At 37.3% G+C, this 18,724-nt stretch overlaps 1 protein-coding gene across 9 annotated transcripts in view; it reads right to left on the bottom strand.

Annotated features, from left to right (window-relative positions):
• LOC131049033 (putative ion channel POLLUX-like 2) overlaps window positions 1-18,724 on the bottom strand; it is a 383,365-nt gene that overhangs the window by 57,205 nt on the left and 307,436 nt on the right. For all 9 annotated transcript variants that reach the window (XM_057983566.2, XM_057983498.2, XM_057983206.2 and 6 more), the window contains 4 exons: window positions 17,916-17,992; window positions 17,712-17,792; window positions 12,142-12,339; window positions 11,820-11,933 (listed from right to left, as the gene is read on the bottom strand). In XM_057983566.2, coding sequence (XP_057839549.2) covers window positions 11,820-11,933; window positions 12,142-12,339; window positions 17,712-17,792; window positions 17,916-17,992 — 470 coding nt within the window. The remainder of the gene's footprint in view (window positions 1-11,819; window positions 11,934-12,141; window positions 12,340-17,711; window positions 17,793-17,915; window positions 17,993-18,724) is intronic.

Genomic DNA, 18,724 nt, shown 5'->3' with positions numbered 1-18,724 from the left:
GATAGAGACTCAGTGAGGATATTCACTGTTTGGGATTCGGTGTTCTGGCAGTAGTAGACCAGTTTGGAGCAGTTCCTTAATTTTAGGAGGTAGTTCCTACATTTGTGGAGGCTATTCCTACTATTTAGGAGGTTATGACAGTATCCAGGGTTGGGTTTCCATGAGACTATTCCTTGGTTTCAGTTTCAGAAGATTTGGGTATGTTTCCTACTTTCTAGGAGCATCCCTAGATTTTAGGGATAAGATTGTCAGTGGATCCATGATTTCCGACTTCAGTCACAGACAGGTGGCAGGTTCCGTTTCAGGGTTTTGGAGTCATTTGAGCCTTCTACAACTATTTGGGTTATATTTTTAATATATTTAAATATTTCTTAAGTTAGCATTTAATTAAATAAATAAGGCTATGTTTATAGTCATTTTGGAGTAATGAGGGGTTTTTGGCTTCATCTGGATTCATATGCCCATGTGTTATAGCTCGTTGGAAAGGTCTTGAACTTTTCTAAATGTTTCCCATTTGTCAAGGACCCTTTTGATGAACGAAATTCTTTTATATTAAAAAAGTGGCGTTTTCTCTATACTTGGCGACTAAAAATGAGAAATAAGACTTTATAAGCCTAAGCGCAATTTTCATACACTTTTAGAGTTCGAGCTAGAGGGGACGAGTTATAAGGAGATGGTAACCTAATTATCATCCATCTTTTACACATTTTATCTTTGATTTGGAGAATTTGCTCTGGAGAGCGATTCAGCATCTGGGACGGAAACCCCAGGGTCTTGCCTGTCTGGGACGTAGCCCCCAGCACAGTGGTTATTTGGTTCTTGCATTCAGTTTTCAGTGCCTTAGAGTTGGTACGACATCTTTTTTGGAGGATTCAGTGAACAGAGTTAAGGTTCAGTGTGGAGATTGGGGTTTTCAGCTTGGCATCACCTAACAGCCGTATGGTTGTACTTTGCAGCCATTTCTCTTCCCATGTGAAGCTATGTAAGAGCTTTGGATCTTTGCCGCAGCCTCCTTCTTGATTACAGTATTCACTCTTCATCCAGGTTGGACTCATTGTTATTGTAATCTTCCTGGAATTGTTTGGAATCACTATCTGGATAATTATTTGATTTAATAATCATAAATCTGCTTGGTATGATTCTGATTTGGCTGTGTATGAACATTTATTTCCAGTACTCTTTTCATGTACACTTGTTCTTCAATTATTACTTGCTGATAAACTATCAAAAACACAAAAATAAACAAACCTTCTGCAACTTCTGTCTATTCTCTAAAACCATCAAAGGAAACACAGGAAAATATAGATTATTAATTTAAAAACTACAACAGATTAGCAAGGGGATCCATCTGGGATCTTTCAGTGGTATAAGAGCCTGCATCCTGCCAGCCTATAGGGTTTATGAGAAATTGTCACATCTGGGTACTGGATAAAAAGTTTTGATAATTCATTCCAGCATCTAGGTATTTGATAAAAGGTTTTGATAATTCATATCAGCAACTAGGTAGTTGTCAGCCTACACATTTATGCTTACAGTTGACAGCTGGTAAGACAATATGCTGGCCAAAGTCCCAAAATTGTTGAGAACAAACTTTTATTTCGACCTCCGGGATCCGTTGGGATATCAATTTAGTTACAGGTAAATACCATGGCTAGAACTAAATTTGGGCACTCAAAAGTTTCATCTTCTCCAGCACGTAAAAGTAGGATGCCTCCTGCCAAGATATTTAATGATACAGTTATGAGCAGCTATCATCAGTATTGTTCTCTTCCTAAGATGATACGTGAGCTCCTTTCCTTCACACAATTTATGGGTGTACCCGAAGCAGACGAAGATAACTTGGTAGCTACAAGTTCAGATCAGTGGCAAAGAAGGAAAGAAGAATCAAGGGTGCAGGAATCAAGAATGGACAAAGAACTTTCATTTGGGGGTAATATACCTCTACATAAGAATGTTTTGGTACCCTCAAGTTCCGACGAGTGGGACAAGAATTTATGTGATGGTTTTGTTAGACATGTGGATTCAACTCAAGGAGACATTAGGACAACTTTGGATAATGAATTGTCCTCACCTTCCGTGCAGGGGATTTCCCAAGAGGCAACTGATTTAGAGGTTAGCAACTCTGAGTTTTATGACAGCAGTGAGGTACTTTTGCATAAGCTTGAAGTATTAATGTCTACACTTGTACAAGATGGTGCCAATGGGCTGTCACATTAAGGTATTCAAAATTCGGGTACCAACGATGCTTGGAATGTTGAGAACTCATATCATGATGATTCTGATTTTATAGATCAGACCTTAGAATCCAGCCCAGTACGTTCTCTTAGTAGCACTAGACCCCAGGATTGTGAGCCAGTGGGTTGTGCGGACACATGGGATGCAGAAGAGAGTGATGACAGTGCATTTTCAACAGTATCATCATTGATGGATGTGGTGTTCTCAGAGGCACAGAGCAGCAGTACTTTGGATGAGGTTGTATCCATGGCCGAGTGCATACACGATGTTGACTACAGAGAGGTACAAGATATAGAGACAACTTCTTTCCACGATGTAGATTTTGAGTTTGTACAGTTACAGGAGAGCCAACATTCTCGGACTCCTCATCACCTGATTGGATAACTCAAGGTTGATGACAGGCGTATAGACACAGTTATTGAGCATTTCGATGTCGCTCGCCAGTTGTTGGCTACACATAGTTGGAGCACCCTCATGATTGATGAGCAGGGCAGCAGTGATTTTTCCTTAACAGAGTTTCATGCTCTTTATGGAGCCATTGGGTACTGAAGCATGAGTACTTACAGTTAGTGGCTGACCGAGATTATATCCTTTAGAGGGATTTTATTAGTTATGGTGCTTTGTTGAGGGAAGAGGAGGAAGTTGATGTCCTCTCTCAGGAGCTTGAGGCGACTGTTGTTGCATGGGAGGATACCCAGTTGTCCCTTCAGGAAGCGAACTCCAGATTGGAGGAGCTTTCTGATAGATTGAGAGTGGCACAAACATCATCAGCGACAGATACAGTATAGTGTTCTACTATGACACTGCTAGATTCACCAAAGAGTTGTGATTTGACTCATGATATTACTCCATCATTGTTTTCACAGGCGACTAGCAGTTTGTCAGCTGGTTGGGAGTATGATACTCCTGTTGACTTGTTTCCTTCTCTGGAAAGCAAATCTTCTTTTACACCTCTTACAGCTGACGAGGGAAACCAATATGTTTCACCGGAGAGCCACAGTGCTCAGTTGAGGTGTATTTTGGATTTTGGATCTCAGACATATGAGTTGTCTTCGGATTCATGGTTTGAGAGCAGTGGGAGTGATGATGAGTTTGATGGACAAGATTATGACACAGAGCCATTGAGTGAGCCTACGAGAATCCATTTAGATTACCTTGCAAGGAGTGCACTTCATTTCTCTTTTAGTCCGATTGTAGATGATTGGATGGCTCGTAGATGTGAGTTGGTTCGAGACTTATACTATCTGTGCTGTGATAGTGCTCTCCCATCTTCAGAGGATAGAGTTATTGATTGCAGGCACCTGATCTAGTAGTTTGGGATGGATTGTTTGCGGGATCAGCAAACAATCAACCGTTATGATGAGCAGCGATCGTCAGAGTTTTTCATCTCCTTGACACAAAGACTTCATCCAGGATCATGGGGGAAGGATGATGCATGGATTAGCAGGTGTGTTGTGGTGGATGGTTATCACAGGTGCGAGAGTTTCACAGTGGTTGTAGAGAGACACCGTATCGAGGATGCCTCTTACTATCATTGTCTCTTCATGACAGATGGATGTGGAATTAGTTTTATTTGGGATCCAGGTGTTGATTCATTTGATACAGCATCTTATAGGGATTATAGTATGTTGCTCCAGATATTAAGATTATATGGCACTTATATCAGAGGAGAGCAGCAAGAGCAGTTTATGTCCTATAGGTGGTTTGTGTGGGATCATGGTATAGACATGTGTAGTACCTTTCTTTCGTGGATCCTACATGGGTTGCTTCACTTCAAATGTATAGATGTAGTCGTGGGTGTACAGTAGTTGTTGACACTTGGACAGTATGTTCGGAATTTCATGAGGATGGAGCTAGAGTTTACCCACTATCTATCTTAGTTTATCGAGCAGAGTGGGACGACAGTTGATCCACACGTTGATTGTCATCAGATAGCTGACGTGGATGAGTTATGTGATGTTACTCCTAGTGAGTACTTTGAGCCAGTTGATGTGGCAATTTCACCTGATTCTCTAGACAGGGTGATTGTTTCATTGCTGGTTGGTGATTACATATTTTTAGATGCCAGCCTGGATAGTGATGATTTTAGTCAATATTATATATTGTCTAGTGAGTTGGCATTAGATCTTCTAGCACATCAGCAACAGTGTGTGGCAGTTGTGTGTCACTTGTGTCAGATGGGGTCAGATCACAGAGGGTCTTCCATGGATTGGCATTCATTGGATATTATCACGGATGTTATGCATGTTGGTGATCACAAACACACTAGTGATCTTGGCATTTATGGATATTTGATCTATGGAGATGATTTAGTTTTCCATTGCTCACTTGAGGTATTCAACGGGAGCTATGCTTCGCTCTGGGACCCAAGCAGTGTTGATTAGACAACACAGGTGCTTCAGTGTTTTGAGGAGCAATTCCAGACCGGGGTATTGCATGTTGTTTATATCAGAGATGAGCAGCAGTTACATGCAATGATTTGTTTACGTCTTATTTGGGATGGTGGAGGATTGGTGTTTCAGTTGCTTGTGGGCAAGCATCTCCGAGAGGGGAGGACTGTCATGTCCCCTCTTTAGCTCTGTCTAGCAGAGACATGTGAGTCAGCTTATTATGGGGTCTTGTAGGCTGACAGTGGTGGATAGAGACTCAGTGAGGATATTCAGTGTTTGGGATTCGGTGTTCTGGCAGTAGTAGACCAGTTTGGAGAAGTTCCTTAATTTTAGGAGGTAGTTCCTACATTTGTGGAGGCTATTCCTACTATTTAGGAGGTTATGACAGTATCCAGGGTTGGGTTTCCACGAGACTATTCCTTGGTTTCAGTTTTAGAAGATTTGGGTATGTTTCCTAGTTTCTAGGAGCATCCCTAGATTTTAGGGACAAGATTGTCAGTGGATCCATGATTTCCGACTTCAATCACAGACAGGTGGCAGGTTCCGTTTCAGGCTTTTGGAGTCATTTGAGCCTTCTAAAGCTATTTGGGTTATATTTTTAATATATTTAAATATTTCCTAAGTTAGCGTTTAATTAAATAAATAAGGCTATGTTTATAGCCATTTTGGAGTAATAAGGGGTTTTTGGCTTCATCTGGATGCATATGCCCATGTGTTATAGCTCGTTGGAAAGGTCTTGAACTTTTCTAAATGTTTCCCATTTGTCAGGGACCCTTTTGATGAACGGAATTCTTTTATATTAAAAGAGTGGCGTTTTCTCTATACTTGGCGACTAAAAATGAGAAATAAGACTTTATAAGCCTAAGCACACTTTTCATACACTTTTAGGGTTCCAGCTAGAGGGGAGGAGTTATAAGGAGATGGTAACCTAATTATCATCCATCTTTTACACATTTCATCTTTGATTTGGAGAATTTGCTCTGGAAAGCGATTCAGAATCTTGGATGAAAACCCCAGGGTCTTGCCTGTCTGGGACGTAGCCCCCAGCACAGTGGTTATTTGGTTCTTGCATTCAGTTTTCAGTGCCTTAGAGTTGGTACGACATCTTTTCTGGAGGATTCAATGAACAAAGTTAGGGTTCAACGTGGAGATTGGGGTTTTCAGCTTGGCATCACCTAACAGTCGTACGGCTGTACTTTGCAGCCATTTCTCTTCCCATGTGAAGCTATGTAAGAGCTTTGGATCTTTGTCGCAGCCTCCTTCTTGATTACAGTATTCACTCTTCATCCAGGTTGGACTCATTGTTATTGTAATCTTCCTGGAATTGTTTGGAATCACTATCTGGATAATTATTTGATTTAATAATCAGAAATCTGCTTGGTACGATTCTGATTTGGCTGTGTATGAACATTTATTTCCAGTACTCTTTTCATGTACTTGTTCTTCAATTATTACTTGCTGATAAACTATCAAAAACACAAAAATAAACAAACCTTCTGCAACTTCTGTCTATTCTCTAAAACCATCAAAGGAAACACAGGAAAATATAGTTTATTTATTTAAAAACTACAGCAGATCGGCAAGGGGATCCATCTGGGATCTTTCAAGTATCCCAAACTTCATTCCTATATCTCTTTAGCCTAGTGTTCTTAGTGGCATACTTGGATCTGACCTATGAAATGATTAATTCTGAATCTCCATAAACACTAAGGAGCTTTATCCCATATTTGGATGCCAAATTTAGTCCTAGCAAGAGAGCCTCATATTCCATTGTATTGTTGGTGCAATCAAATGACAAAAGGAATGAATATTTGAATGTTCTCCCTTTTGGTGAAATAAAAACAACTCTAGCTCCATTTCCTTCTTTGCTGCAAGCTCCATCAAAATACATCCACCATACCTGATCCATGCTTTCATGGGTACCAAAGCTAATGGGGTCTGCACTTCGCGTCTCAAGCTTTCTCAATTGGACTGTAAAATTCTCCATGTCTGAGTGATAGAAATAGGTTATTTGGTTAGGGTCTATGTCTTCAATAATGTAAGAGGATCTTGATTCCCTCTCTACTTTTACTTCCTTCCCATTCTTTGGTATGGTAGCATATGATAGGTCAGGTTGAACATGACCTCCCACTAGGCCTGACCATTGTCTAGACAATAGCATCCCATAGTTAGGCGGAACATCCACCACTATTATATCCATTCTGTATGAAGCCTCAAGGCAAGCAACAATTTTGAATTCTACATTCTTCAGGACACCCACCACTGGGATAGACCTATTGTCCATGGCATAACAACTTCCATAAGTAGTGTCTACCCACATCCCCAATTCTTTCATCATTTCAAAAGGCATGATATTCATAGCGGCTCCAGAGTCCAACATACAATTTCTTACCAATCTATTGTTGATCATTAATGTCATATAAAAGGGGTCTATTTGCGAAGGATCTTTTGTTATTGTCGTTCCCAAGTATACCACAGGTGCAACCTCTTCTTTATGCTCCTCTGTCTGACCCTAGTGTTTTGTTCCTTATACGAGTTTTTGGGAACTGCATATATCATCCTCATAGTTTCTTCTCTATATTCAGGGAATTTCATCATCTCCAAGAGAGGAACTGAAACCTTCATTTGTGATAACACATTAGCGATATCAAAAGATGAGGTGTTTGACTCAATCTTCTCAATGTGTTCATTCCTCGGTGGCTTGACTAACTTAGTGTTGTCTTCTTTTGTTTTGACCACATTTCCATCCTATGGCTTAGCTACTGCTGTGGTTGATGACTTGTTTTTCATGTTGCCTTCTTTTATAAACAATCCTGCAGGTTTTCCTTGATCTGGTTTCACAACTCTGTTTCTCAGATTGTAGTTGCTCCTTGCTTGAGCCACAGCCGCAATGCTCAGTGCCTCTTGTTCTTCTTTCATAATCTTTCTTAACCTTCGAACCTCCTCTTCATCATGATCTGAAAACACTTGTTGCATGCAGCATTGATGATTATACCTTCAATCATTTACATCATATTCATAATCATCTTCGGATGAGTCATAATCACTCACCTCATTAAAAGGTTGAATGACACTGTATTTATTAATTGATTAGGGTCATATTGATCATATGTTGCTTCTTCACTTTGCAAACTTTGAGCCACAACACATTTTAACCGAGAATGTGGTAAATTGCATGCGTTACACCAAGGAGTATCTTCTATCATGTAATTTCCTTTGCCAAGTGGATCAGGTAAATCCCTATTAGAGTTTTGTTTTGGAACTTCAGGTTTTCCATCTTTCCAATTTGTGTTGTAAGGCATATCATGGAGCTTTGGTCTATCATGTCTATAAAAGTACGATCTATCAGGCTTACCTACTTTCATAGATAAGTCTTTTAAAGCACTTAATACTTTATCAAATTTGTCTTCCTCGTTCTGTTTATGGGCTTTTGGATTATACAACCTTGTGCCATCCCTCTTCCCAATTCTGCCAACAGCTTTTCTGTTATTTTCTATGGTGATTGTAATCTTTAGGGCCTCTTGAAGGGTAGATGGGTTCCTTGATCTAATCTCATAGTTAGTCTTGCTGTCAAATGCATTCATATAATGAAGGATGCTTACCTCATTCAATGGCTTCATGTGTCGTGGGATTTTATTCAACACTTTATTGAATCTTTTGTTAAATTCAATTACTGATTCATTATGCCACTTTTGTATAGTCATAATCTCGTGTAGAGTAAATTCAGGGCTGTTTTGATCCCCATACTATTCCAAGAAGAGTCTTTTGAATTCTGATAAGCTTCTGATTGAAGCATCTAGTAACGCCCTAAACCAATCTCTTGCATCTTCAATCAGTGACTGCATAAATAATTTCATTTTAACAACTTCGAGTGGAAAACCAAAATCTTCTATCACAGTATCAAATGCATTGCAATGTCCTTCCCCTGTTATGGCACCACTCCCTGTAAATTTTGGAATAGCAGTTCTCAGATCATTTGAGATAAGGTGTGGGTAATCTATAATTCTTGAGAAATCGAACTCGTTATACTGATCAGTGTTCCCAAATCCACCTAAAGAATTATATCCCAGGTTTGGTTGAAAGTGACCTCCATAAAACTGGCCTTGGTTTATATTGTTGTAAGGGTGGGTGAAAGGGGGTGCTTGATTGTACTGTGGTTGAAAATATGATTACTGGGCAAATTGATTATATAGAGTATACCGTTGTTCTGGATGGGGCCGTTTATACAGATTATATTGAGGAGGGTTTTGATGGTGGGCAAAATTACTTAGTCCATGATTATGATCATGTTCTTGGTACAAAGGGTTTTCATGTGCTCTTAAGTTCCGATTTCTATGGTTTGTCCCTGGTACAAGATTTTCCTTTTGAAGGGGTCTCTGGGATAGACTCGCTCCTTCTCTGTTACATCATGGGCCAAGTCATCTTCATCAAGTTTTATGCCTAACCTGGCACAAGCGTCCAAAGCTTCTTTTGTCATCCCCTGATTTTTCATTTCCATAGCTGTGTCCATAACTTGTTTTACTAGTCCCTCAAACCGCCTCGATAGTCCACTCAAGTTTTTTGAACTTGTAGAATTCGCTTTAGAATCTCTTGAACATGAGCTTGGGGCTCTAGAATCTCTTGAACTATTTTTGGCAATGCTATTTTTGGCAAGGATTCTACAACTCAGCTCAATGGCTATTTTTAGCAGTATTATTTTGGCAGGATCCTGTATTCACTCAGATGACTATTTTTAGTAGTTCAGTTCAGAGCTCCAACTCAGTTCAGTTTTGGTGATTTCCAGCACTTCAGTCTCCAGCTCAATTTGGCAATAATCAGTATTTGAGGAGAAGGTATTTTTAATATATTAATACCTTAGGCATGAGGTATTGATATTTGATTATTTTATGGATGGACGACTTAGGAGGGGAGAAAATATTAATTTTATCCTAAGTCTATTTGGACGAAATTTGCATATGACTTCAAGGGGGTCGTCATGGTGTTAATAATTAAATTATAACTCAAGGCAAATGGAGCGATTTTCTAAGTATATTGCCTTAGTAATATTTTTTATTTGAAAGTCATAGTTGGGCGCCAACTTTACACTTCATTTTAAGACACTTATATTTATTAAAAAAGGGCGATTTTGGGTGAATGTGAGTTGGGCGAACTTGTGCAAGGAAATGAAATGAAATACAATGCCAAATGTGGATGAAATGGAATGGCATTTGGTTTGGGCACATTTGGAGAGCATTTGAATTTGAATTTGGCTGGCAAAAAGTTATAAATACAGGCCTTGGGCTCTCATTTGGCATCCATGAAAATTTGTATAATGAAGTGCTGCCGGAATGGTGCCAGATTTGTGCTTCGAAGTTGCGAGATTCCTAGCCTATGTCAATTTCGTGCTTGAGAGATAGCACCTAGCTGCGGAGAGACTATTTCTCATTCAAAGGAATAGATAGAGCTTATTGGGAATGGTTGCTTCAGTTGGTTTTTTGTTTTTGGTGTAAGTTTGTGTGCTTCCGGGTTGCTGGTTGGCGTCATGGCTGAAGCATATTTTCACTCCTAGTTTCTTGTGCGGACTCCTGTTGATTCTGGGTATTGGCTCTAAAGATTTCTATACTCCCAACGATAAGATTTGTATGTTTATAGCCCCTAGTATTGAGTTTCCAAATTTTAATTGCAAATCGAACTTTTCAACATAGACGTTTTTGTTAGGGAGTGCATTGGGTTGCGTGCTGAGTGTTTGGGGTTATATTGCTGCTGTTTTCTTGTTGGTTCTTAATCGTTATATGCTTATTATCAATTTGGGTGTGTTGTTGGGTGATTTGAGTGGGTTTTGAAAGAGTTAGGAGCATTTTGGTATGTTTTGGTGTTGCTGGTTATGCATTTCCAGCTTGCTGTCATAAATATCAAATTTTCGAAAGTTGGTCACTGGGTGTGCTTTTGAGAGTGTGACTAGATTGGGTGGTTAGATGATGATTGGAGGTGTTGTTGCAGTTGTCAGCTCATAAACAGCACTTGACTATCAAATTTCATATTTATTGTAATGCTGGTTAGTAGTACTAACAGCAACATTTTGGCTTTTTGTTGTCCCACTGCATAAGTGGAAGAGGCTGGCTCAGCCGCCTATCTTAGATTAGTAATATTTCTTATATTCAGAAATCGTGTAATGAATTTGTAAAGCTGGTTAGTAGTACTAACAGCTATCTTTCAAATTTCTTAGTTGGCTCCCACTGCATAAGTGAGAGAGGCTGGCTTGGCCGCCTATCTTGAGTTTGTAATTTTATCCTCCCGCTAAAGAAGCGGTGGAGTTTATATTAATTTCTATTTCTAGTCCTCCCGCTGCACAAGCGGTTGAGTGATTGCATTCTTCAGTTCTTTGACTTGTCCTTGGTTGGTTTACCGTTAGGTGATTACATAGTTTTCAATATCCCGTTGTATAAGCGGAAGGGGCTGGCTTGTCGTCCAAAGATTGTAATCATTTTCAGTTATTGGCATCTAACGATCCCCTCAACACAGTATGCTCTCACCCTCCCAGATTGGGCTCTCGGTGAACTAAAAGTGGAGGGTTACTTTCAGCAGCATTTGGTTTTCATTTCCTAACCATAACAAGTCTTGTGTTGAATGTAATTGTGGAAAAAATTGGGAAAAAATTAAGGGGGATATTACAATATAAAGCTGCAGCCATTTTCTACAGTTTGATAACAGCAGATTTGCAAGGACTTTCCATCCTTGTTCTGGAGGTATTTCCATTGTATGTTTCACATAACATCTCTTTGTACTATGTTGTCAAATTTTCAATGATTAAACATCCAAGCAACTTGTAACAGAAAAGTTAAGGTTGATCTAAATCAGACTGTATGACAGCAGATGAATTTATGCATGATTTCTATATAATATTTTATCACAGTAGTATGTACAACGATTGCGAGTTTATATATTGATTATATTGTGAAAAAATTCAAAAAAAATTAGGGGGTGATCTTACAAACAAGGTAATACTTGTTTGTATTCATGCATAAGACAATGGTTTTGGAGCATCATATAAATTTCCTTTCTAAACTTTGTCAGTTATGACTGTAAACATAGTAATACCATTTTTTTAATTTTTGGTCATCCTAGTATTTTATATTGAGATATCATTTACTTCATCAACATGATTGAAAAGGTTGCCAAGAACAACTGCATAGACAAATTAAAGAGAGTGTGTACCAATTCACTATCAGGTCCAACATAGCTATCATACTCTACGATCATCTCATTTACACCTGTACGCCATCCCAGCATAAGTATACGCTCTTTTGGGCCTAAAACTCCATTACCCGCCTGCAAGAGAAAGGGAAATCTCAGCCCTGATATTACTTATGTTGAACAAAATATCAAATATGATCTAAATAAATACCTCGATGTTCACTATTAATGCAAAAAATTTGGAACAAAATTATGCTAGCTTATGCATTCTGTTGCTACTAGATTTTAAAAAATAAAATTATTAAAAATGAATTTGTATGATATATTACATGCAAGATCATACCTTTGATCCTGGTTTCTCAGGACGTTTTACTACACTTTCAAACCGCTTTGATGACACTAAATCAGTCCTAGAAGAAAGAGACAATGAATCACTGGTTGGCATATCCATGACTTGTGTGCCAAAATATGTTGCTTTTTCATCAGCTGTCAAGCCAGGTTGAATTTTCTTATGGGATTTTGGTGGAGCAATAATAAGCAACTGCACCTCAACCAGATACAAAACAATAAACAAATTAATGGCAAATAAAATATCAGCTAATGTAACTTCTGTGAATTATACTTAAGTTAAAAAAATGTCATAAAAAAAGCTTACAACTCACCGGTTTTGCTTCCACATTATCTTATAATGCAATCATTGTGACAGATAGTGGAAAAATTCTGAAAATCTTTTGCTTTAGTAGTCATTTTTACAATAAGTCTCAAACAGAAGTTCACAGAATTGTTTATAGCTTAAAATTATATTATATCTGGACTCCAGTTGTCACGTTACAAGTAGTACTGTTTTCTGTTGTGCAAAACTTATCTATTTCAACATTATAATTACACCAGAAAATTGAAATGGAATACACAACATAACAAATAAATTTATCTCTCTTTCTTGTCGATAATGAAATGAATTCATTTTAAATACAGTAAGGTGTTTTTGACCTTTCAAGACATAATATGCCACAGATACCAAGTGAACAGATCCTTAATAATTATTATCTTGATGAGTATGATATGCATATGATCGACCCTAATGATGACAATACTAAAAATCTTCATATCTCAAACATGAATAAACGTGTTTGGGTGACAAACAATCAAAATACATTACTGCAGAACATTTAATACACATACAAGAGACAAGAGTCATAAGACAATCTTCCATCAAATAGAGGTCCTCTAAACCTTAATAAAGAAAGATAACCCATTAAGGTTCCAGTTAAAGATTCTGATTAGAAGATAGCATTTTTAAGGCAAGACTATAAGAATCAGCTACCTCTTTTTTCTTGAAATATCTAGTTGCTGCTGGCTGAGAAGGAATTGCTAAAAAGTCAAAGTTATGAAATGGATTATGGTAATACTTTGTTGACCTCCACCCTTCATTGTGAGCATATGCTCTGTTAGCACAAATATATTATTGCACAAGGGAGATGATATTTTTGAGTCAGCTATGTTAACAGCAATTACCATCAAAGCCTTTGTTGGGAGAAGATGATTTCCTGGGGATCCATACTAATGTTTTACACATTAATTTGACAAATTCTCATCTTGAGACTGCAAATTATTTAGCTTCTGCTATTTTCCATTGATCTACGAAAACAAATGATCGTTTTTTAAAACTACCCTATGCAAATGCTCTAACAATCTATCAGTGAAAATTTACCAAGTAATTGTTAGTGATTGCCTCATTTACTTGTCTGTTATATTATGGCCTAGTTAATCCGTAAATTGGATCTTAACTATGACTGAAAGGTCATTTTTTCTCCAGTTCACTTGAGGAAGACTAGTCAATGCAATGCCCCCATTTTCAGCCCAGGTTTCTGAAGAAATAATGATATTAATTAAATTAAGTTGTTTAAATTCATATTTTTAGGCAACTTATATTTAATTAATTATGTTTATGAGTTTAATATTTTATTTAAGTGACTTTATCTGGTGCCAAAATAAAATTAAATATTATAAAGTCACTTTATGAGCAAACTAAAACAAATAATTAAAAGTGATTTTATAATTGAAATTCTGGGAAGTTGCAGGGGCGTTTTTCGAAAAAGGTTGTGAAAGGTCATTTGATAATCTTTGGTTATTCATTTTGGTGAAACTCTCTTTGAGAGTTGAGTTATTGTTCAGCTATTCATCCTAGGACGAAAACCCTAAGGTGAATATTGGGTTTTGGATGAAAACCCACACAAACAATCCTGCTCTCAAATGCAATAGGATGCTTGTTTTGCATCAAGACAACACCTATTCCCTTTCCAAATGCATCACACTCAAGCTCAAAAGGTTTGGAAAAATCGAAAATAGCTAGAACTGATCAAAGCATTGCCACATTGCATTAGACCAAACAAAGGCCCCATTTTTGGTGAAATCGGTAAGTGGGGCAGCCACCTGTGAAAATCCCTTAACAAATCTCATGTAGGATCCACATAGACCAAAAAACTCCTTAAGCTGCGAGAGATTAGTAGGTGGAGGCCAATCCACACTAACATCCTCGGAGCTAATTATGTGACCAAAATAAAGTTGTTCTATCATACCAAATTCACATTTTGATTTCTTGGCAAATAAAGACTACCTCTCAAGGATGCTTAGTACCTCTTCTAAATGCTTCATGTACACCTACCATGTCTCGCTAGATATCAAAATATCATCAAAGAATATCAAAACAAACTTATCGAGCTGAGTGTTGAACACCTTATTCATTCAAGACTACAAAGTAGCAACAACATTGGTTAAGCCAAAGGGCATAAGAAAGAACTCATAGCGCCCAAAGTGACACCGCAAAGAAGTATTTTCTACATCCTCATGGACTTGTATTTGATGATAACTCAATCTCAAATTTACCTTGCAGAAGTAGCATGCACCATGTAGCTCATCTATCCACGGGATGGCAAAACCTATTCTCGATTGTCTTCTTATTTAAAGAATTGTAACCTATGCACATTCACATTGCCCCATCCTTTTTCTTCTCCAAAACCATCGAAGATGCATAGGGGCTCTTATTTAGCCTAACATGTCCCATGTCAAGAAGCTCCTTGATGACCTTCTCTATCTCATCATCGTGCCTCTTTTTATGGCTTTCTCTATCTCAACTTTGTGCCATGTCGACATTTTTACTTGCATTTTTCTTGCATTTTTACAGAGTGGAACACAGTTACGAGGTTGGGGATATGGTATAATTGCGACTTCATCGCTACAGGCAGTCTACACTTAAGAAGAGTGGAGCCGAGAAGTTCAAACCAAGATTCTATGGGTCGTTCAGAGTTGCACGCCGCATTGGTGAGGTGGCATATGAGCTGGAATGGGCTCTTGTGAGAACATAAGTTACATAAGTTACATAAAGGGAGTTATGTTTTATCCCACATTGACAAAACAAAGGAATGGGCTCTTGTGAGAACTTTTAAAAGAGATGGAAGAGCTTCCATTTAGCATGCTTGGATGGAGATTAATGTTATGCTGCTGGATTTCCTGGAAATCTGATTATCGGGCTTGGAAGACAAAATCCCTCTTTGCTAGCGTCTCTTCACTGTTGGAAGACACAGTTAGGAGGATTAATAGTGTTTTCATCTCAGGAAACACATTGAGCTTATTGGATTTTATAAAAGAGAAGGGCAGATTAGTGATTTTGCTACAATATCGTGAATAGCATTTTTGCTACAGTGTCGTGAATAGTGATTTTGCTACAATGCCATGAATAGTGATTTTGCTATGGTGCCATGAATAGTGATTTTGCTACAAAGCCATGAATACTGATTTTGCTACAGTTCTGCTACAGTTCTGCTACAGTGCGTGAACAGTGTTTGCAGCAAGTTTAGTTTGTTCATTGTAAGGGTTTGGTTGTGTAGTAGCTGATGTATTATTGCACATATGAAATAGTTGATTTATTATTGCATACTTCTGAGGTTTAGCAACAGCTGATGTATTGTTGCTTGGGTATTCATCTTGCTGGTTAGAAGTTTGGGAGGCTGCCATTTCATCTACAAATCACCACTGGACCCAATTCCAGGTTTCTTCCATCATATTTTCATATCTATACATTGTAGTTGTTGAACAAGTCTGAATATTTGTCGTAGCCTATAAAGCAATTGTATGTGCACATTTACATTGCAAAATCAGTATTTAATCAGCAAATAAGGAGTTTCAGATTTTCTATATATTGTAGCATGTTTGCCAAGTGTTTGACAAAATGCCATGTTGAGTATTAAGCAATTTGAATGTTATTACGTAGTTGTTCGCAAGTCTATTTCATTGGAAATCAGTTTATTGGTGAAATCAGCTTTATTAGTTTGCATACAAAGTGTTTGACAATATTCCTTGATGTCAATTTCTACAAGCCAAGGTTCAAATCAGCAGGGGGTATTACAATTTTCCTCAATGCATACCAAGTCAAGAAACCCATGCTTCAAACACCAAAAATCTACCACTCATTAGGAGCTCTCCTCAATGGATGCCAAAATTGAAGATTTAAAAATCTGATGCGAAATAAGAGAAAGACATGGGCACTTGGAATGTCTTTTGATGAGGTTTACAATGATTTCACAAAAACTTTCAATCTTTGACTTAAAATTGCTCTATTTTTCTATTCTCAAATATTGCACCATACAACCTCCAGCTTCAATGAGTTTTACATCATTTTACATTGCCCTTAAACCATTTTTATTTGATGAAGCTTGAATCTATATTGTTGACCTACCATTGCATTTACCACTTTTTGTCAAAAAAGAAAAAAAGAACTTTCTAGAGATAGAGAGTTGTGATTTCTGTTCTTATCTCATCAATCCAAGGCACAAAAAAGGCAAAAAGAAACTTATTATAAAAATAAAAAACGTTCTAGGAAATAGGAAGTTTCATCTCTGGTATTCATTGCTTGTCCTGAATATTGAACCTTTTGAAATGACAATTTCATGTTTGGAACATGATCCTCATCAGTGATTCTATCTCAATATGACATAGAAGATTTTCCCTAGCATCAATCCTTGATGCCCATGCTGAGTATCTACCATAATAAGTTTTCTTTGAACATCACCCTTTCATTCCTCTACTTGTGTTACAGGCATTTTCAAGATTTATATCTTGATTATCTCTGTAAGGATCAACCTGCATACATCATTAGTAAACCAAGACAGACCACACCTAAGGTGTTAACCATTTTGACACGAAATATAACATAGTCGGGATTGATGGGACAAGAATGACCTGACATTTGGCTACAGATATGATTGAACACAATTTTTTGGGGAAGCAAAATCTGGTACCAACAATAGTCACTATTGGCATTCTATCCATTATTGAAAAAGTCTAAAAAGTCTTTCTCAAGAATAAATTACCAAACCAAAAGATAAATGTTTTTTCAATTAACTGAAAAATTTTGGATTGATGCTAAGGTGGGGGAAAAATTACAAAAGAAAAAAATGCTGCAGAAATCAGAAAAAAAACTGTTGCAGAAATTGGAAAAAGACCACGAAAAATTCAGGAATTAATACAAAGAATTAAGAATTTATATATATATATATATATATATATATATATTCTATTTCACTAGATTTCTTACACTTGGATTGCAATTGTCTTTTGTTTTCGAGGTATGAATGTATAGGGGTTTCATTTATGTTCTTTCATAGCTCTCTTCAATGGCCTTGCTTCAAAGGCTGTAAGAAAACTTTAATACTGTTATAGATTAAGTTGGTCCATCAGATAAACAAAAAGCACACCCAAAGGGCCAAAAGTACCAAAAGAGGATTATGCAACTAGCTCTGGCCATTTATTAATTCCAAAAGTGATCTTCAGCAAGAAATTTTTCATAATGCTTAAGCTGCATGATGAAACCTTTTATGAAGCACCAAATTCTCACTAACTCAAAGTATTTTATACCTTATCTGTTTCTTCAAGAAGAACACTATCCCTTGGGTGAAAATACATTTTGCCTGATCGGTAAAGCCCACATACAACAGCCTGCAGTCATAATGCATTAAATTCAAAATGGCAACACCTTTCTTACATCCAACCATCATGATGTAATAATCATATCTTGTACTCCACATTTGTCATTCTATGTCATCTCAAAAGGATTAGTACCTCTGGAAATCCACGTCGCACTTTCTCATAAGATAGGCCAGCAAGACTAGGATAGTTATATAAATTGAAATCATGCCCTGTAAAAATATCAAAATTATTGTAATAAGAAAATATGAGTTCTAAGTTCTAACACTCAAATTCTGATTAAATGCAAGTGACGATGTTAAAAATAAATGAAATGCTCATCACAAATACTATATTCTATTTATTCCAAAATGCTTAAGTTACATCTTGAATAATTTGTTTCTTATTGCTTTGTAGTTTGCCATTAGGCACCAACAAGATAATGGGAGGACTCAAGGAAATTCAGAACTTTTCACAAACCTGCATTAAAATGAAATTAAAGCTTATCGTTGGCTCATGCCAGGTGCATGAAATTTTTATCAAAATTATGATAGGATATTGAAGACATGCACAACTACTCATAGGTCAAAGAAGAAGGCTACCTTAATACTTTTCCATTTACAATTTTACACTAGAAGTTAGATGTGGCATAAGAAAGTCATATGTAGAACTCTATACTTCTTTTCTTGCTTAGTTTCCAATAAGTTTTAGAAATATCTGGTATTTTCTTAATTCTCTTCCAACGAACATACCCTTTTGCTAACTCTTATGTCTTTTCTCACTTTCTAAATTACAAATAGATTAAGTAGCACAACAAAAATATTTTTTATCTCATTAACGTAGGATCAATATGTAGGATTCCATACTTCTTTCCATGCTTTGTTGTCGTGTGACCTTTTCACACATCGCCCCATTGCAAACGGGGACCACCTCTTCCTGCTTTCCATGTTTTGTTAGTTTATGGT

The sequence above is a fragment of the Cryptomeria japonica genome, chromosome 2 (assembly GCF_030272615.1).
Source record: "Cryptomeria japonica chromosome 2, Sugi_1.0, whole genome shotgun sequence".
Classification (NCBI taxonomy): domain Eukaryota; kingdom Viridiplantae; phylum Streptophyta; class Pinopsida; order Cupressales; family Cupressaceae; genus Cryptomeria; species Cryptomeria japonica.
This window is presented reverse-complemented; position numbering and strand designations above follow the sequence as displayed.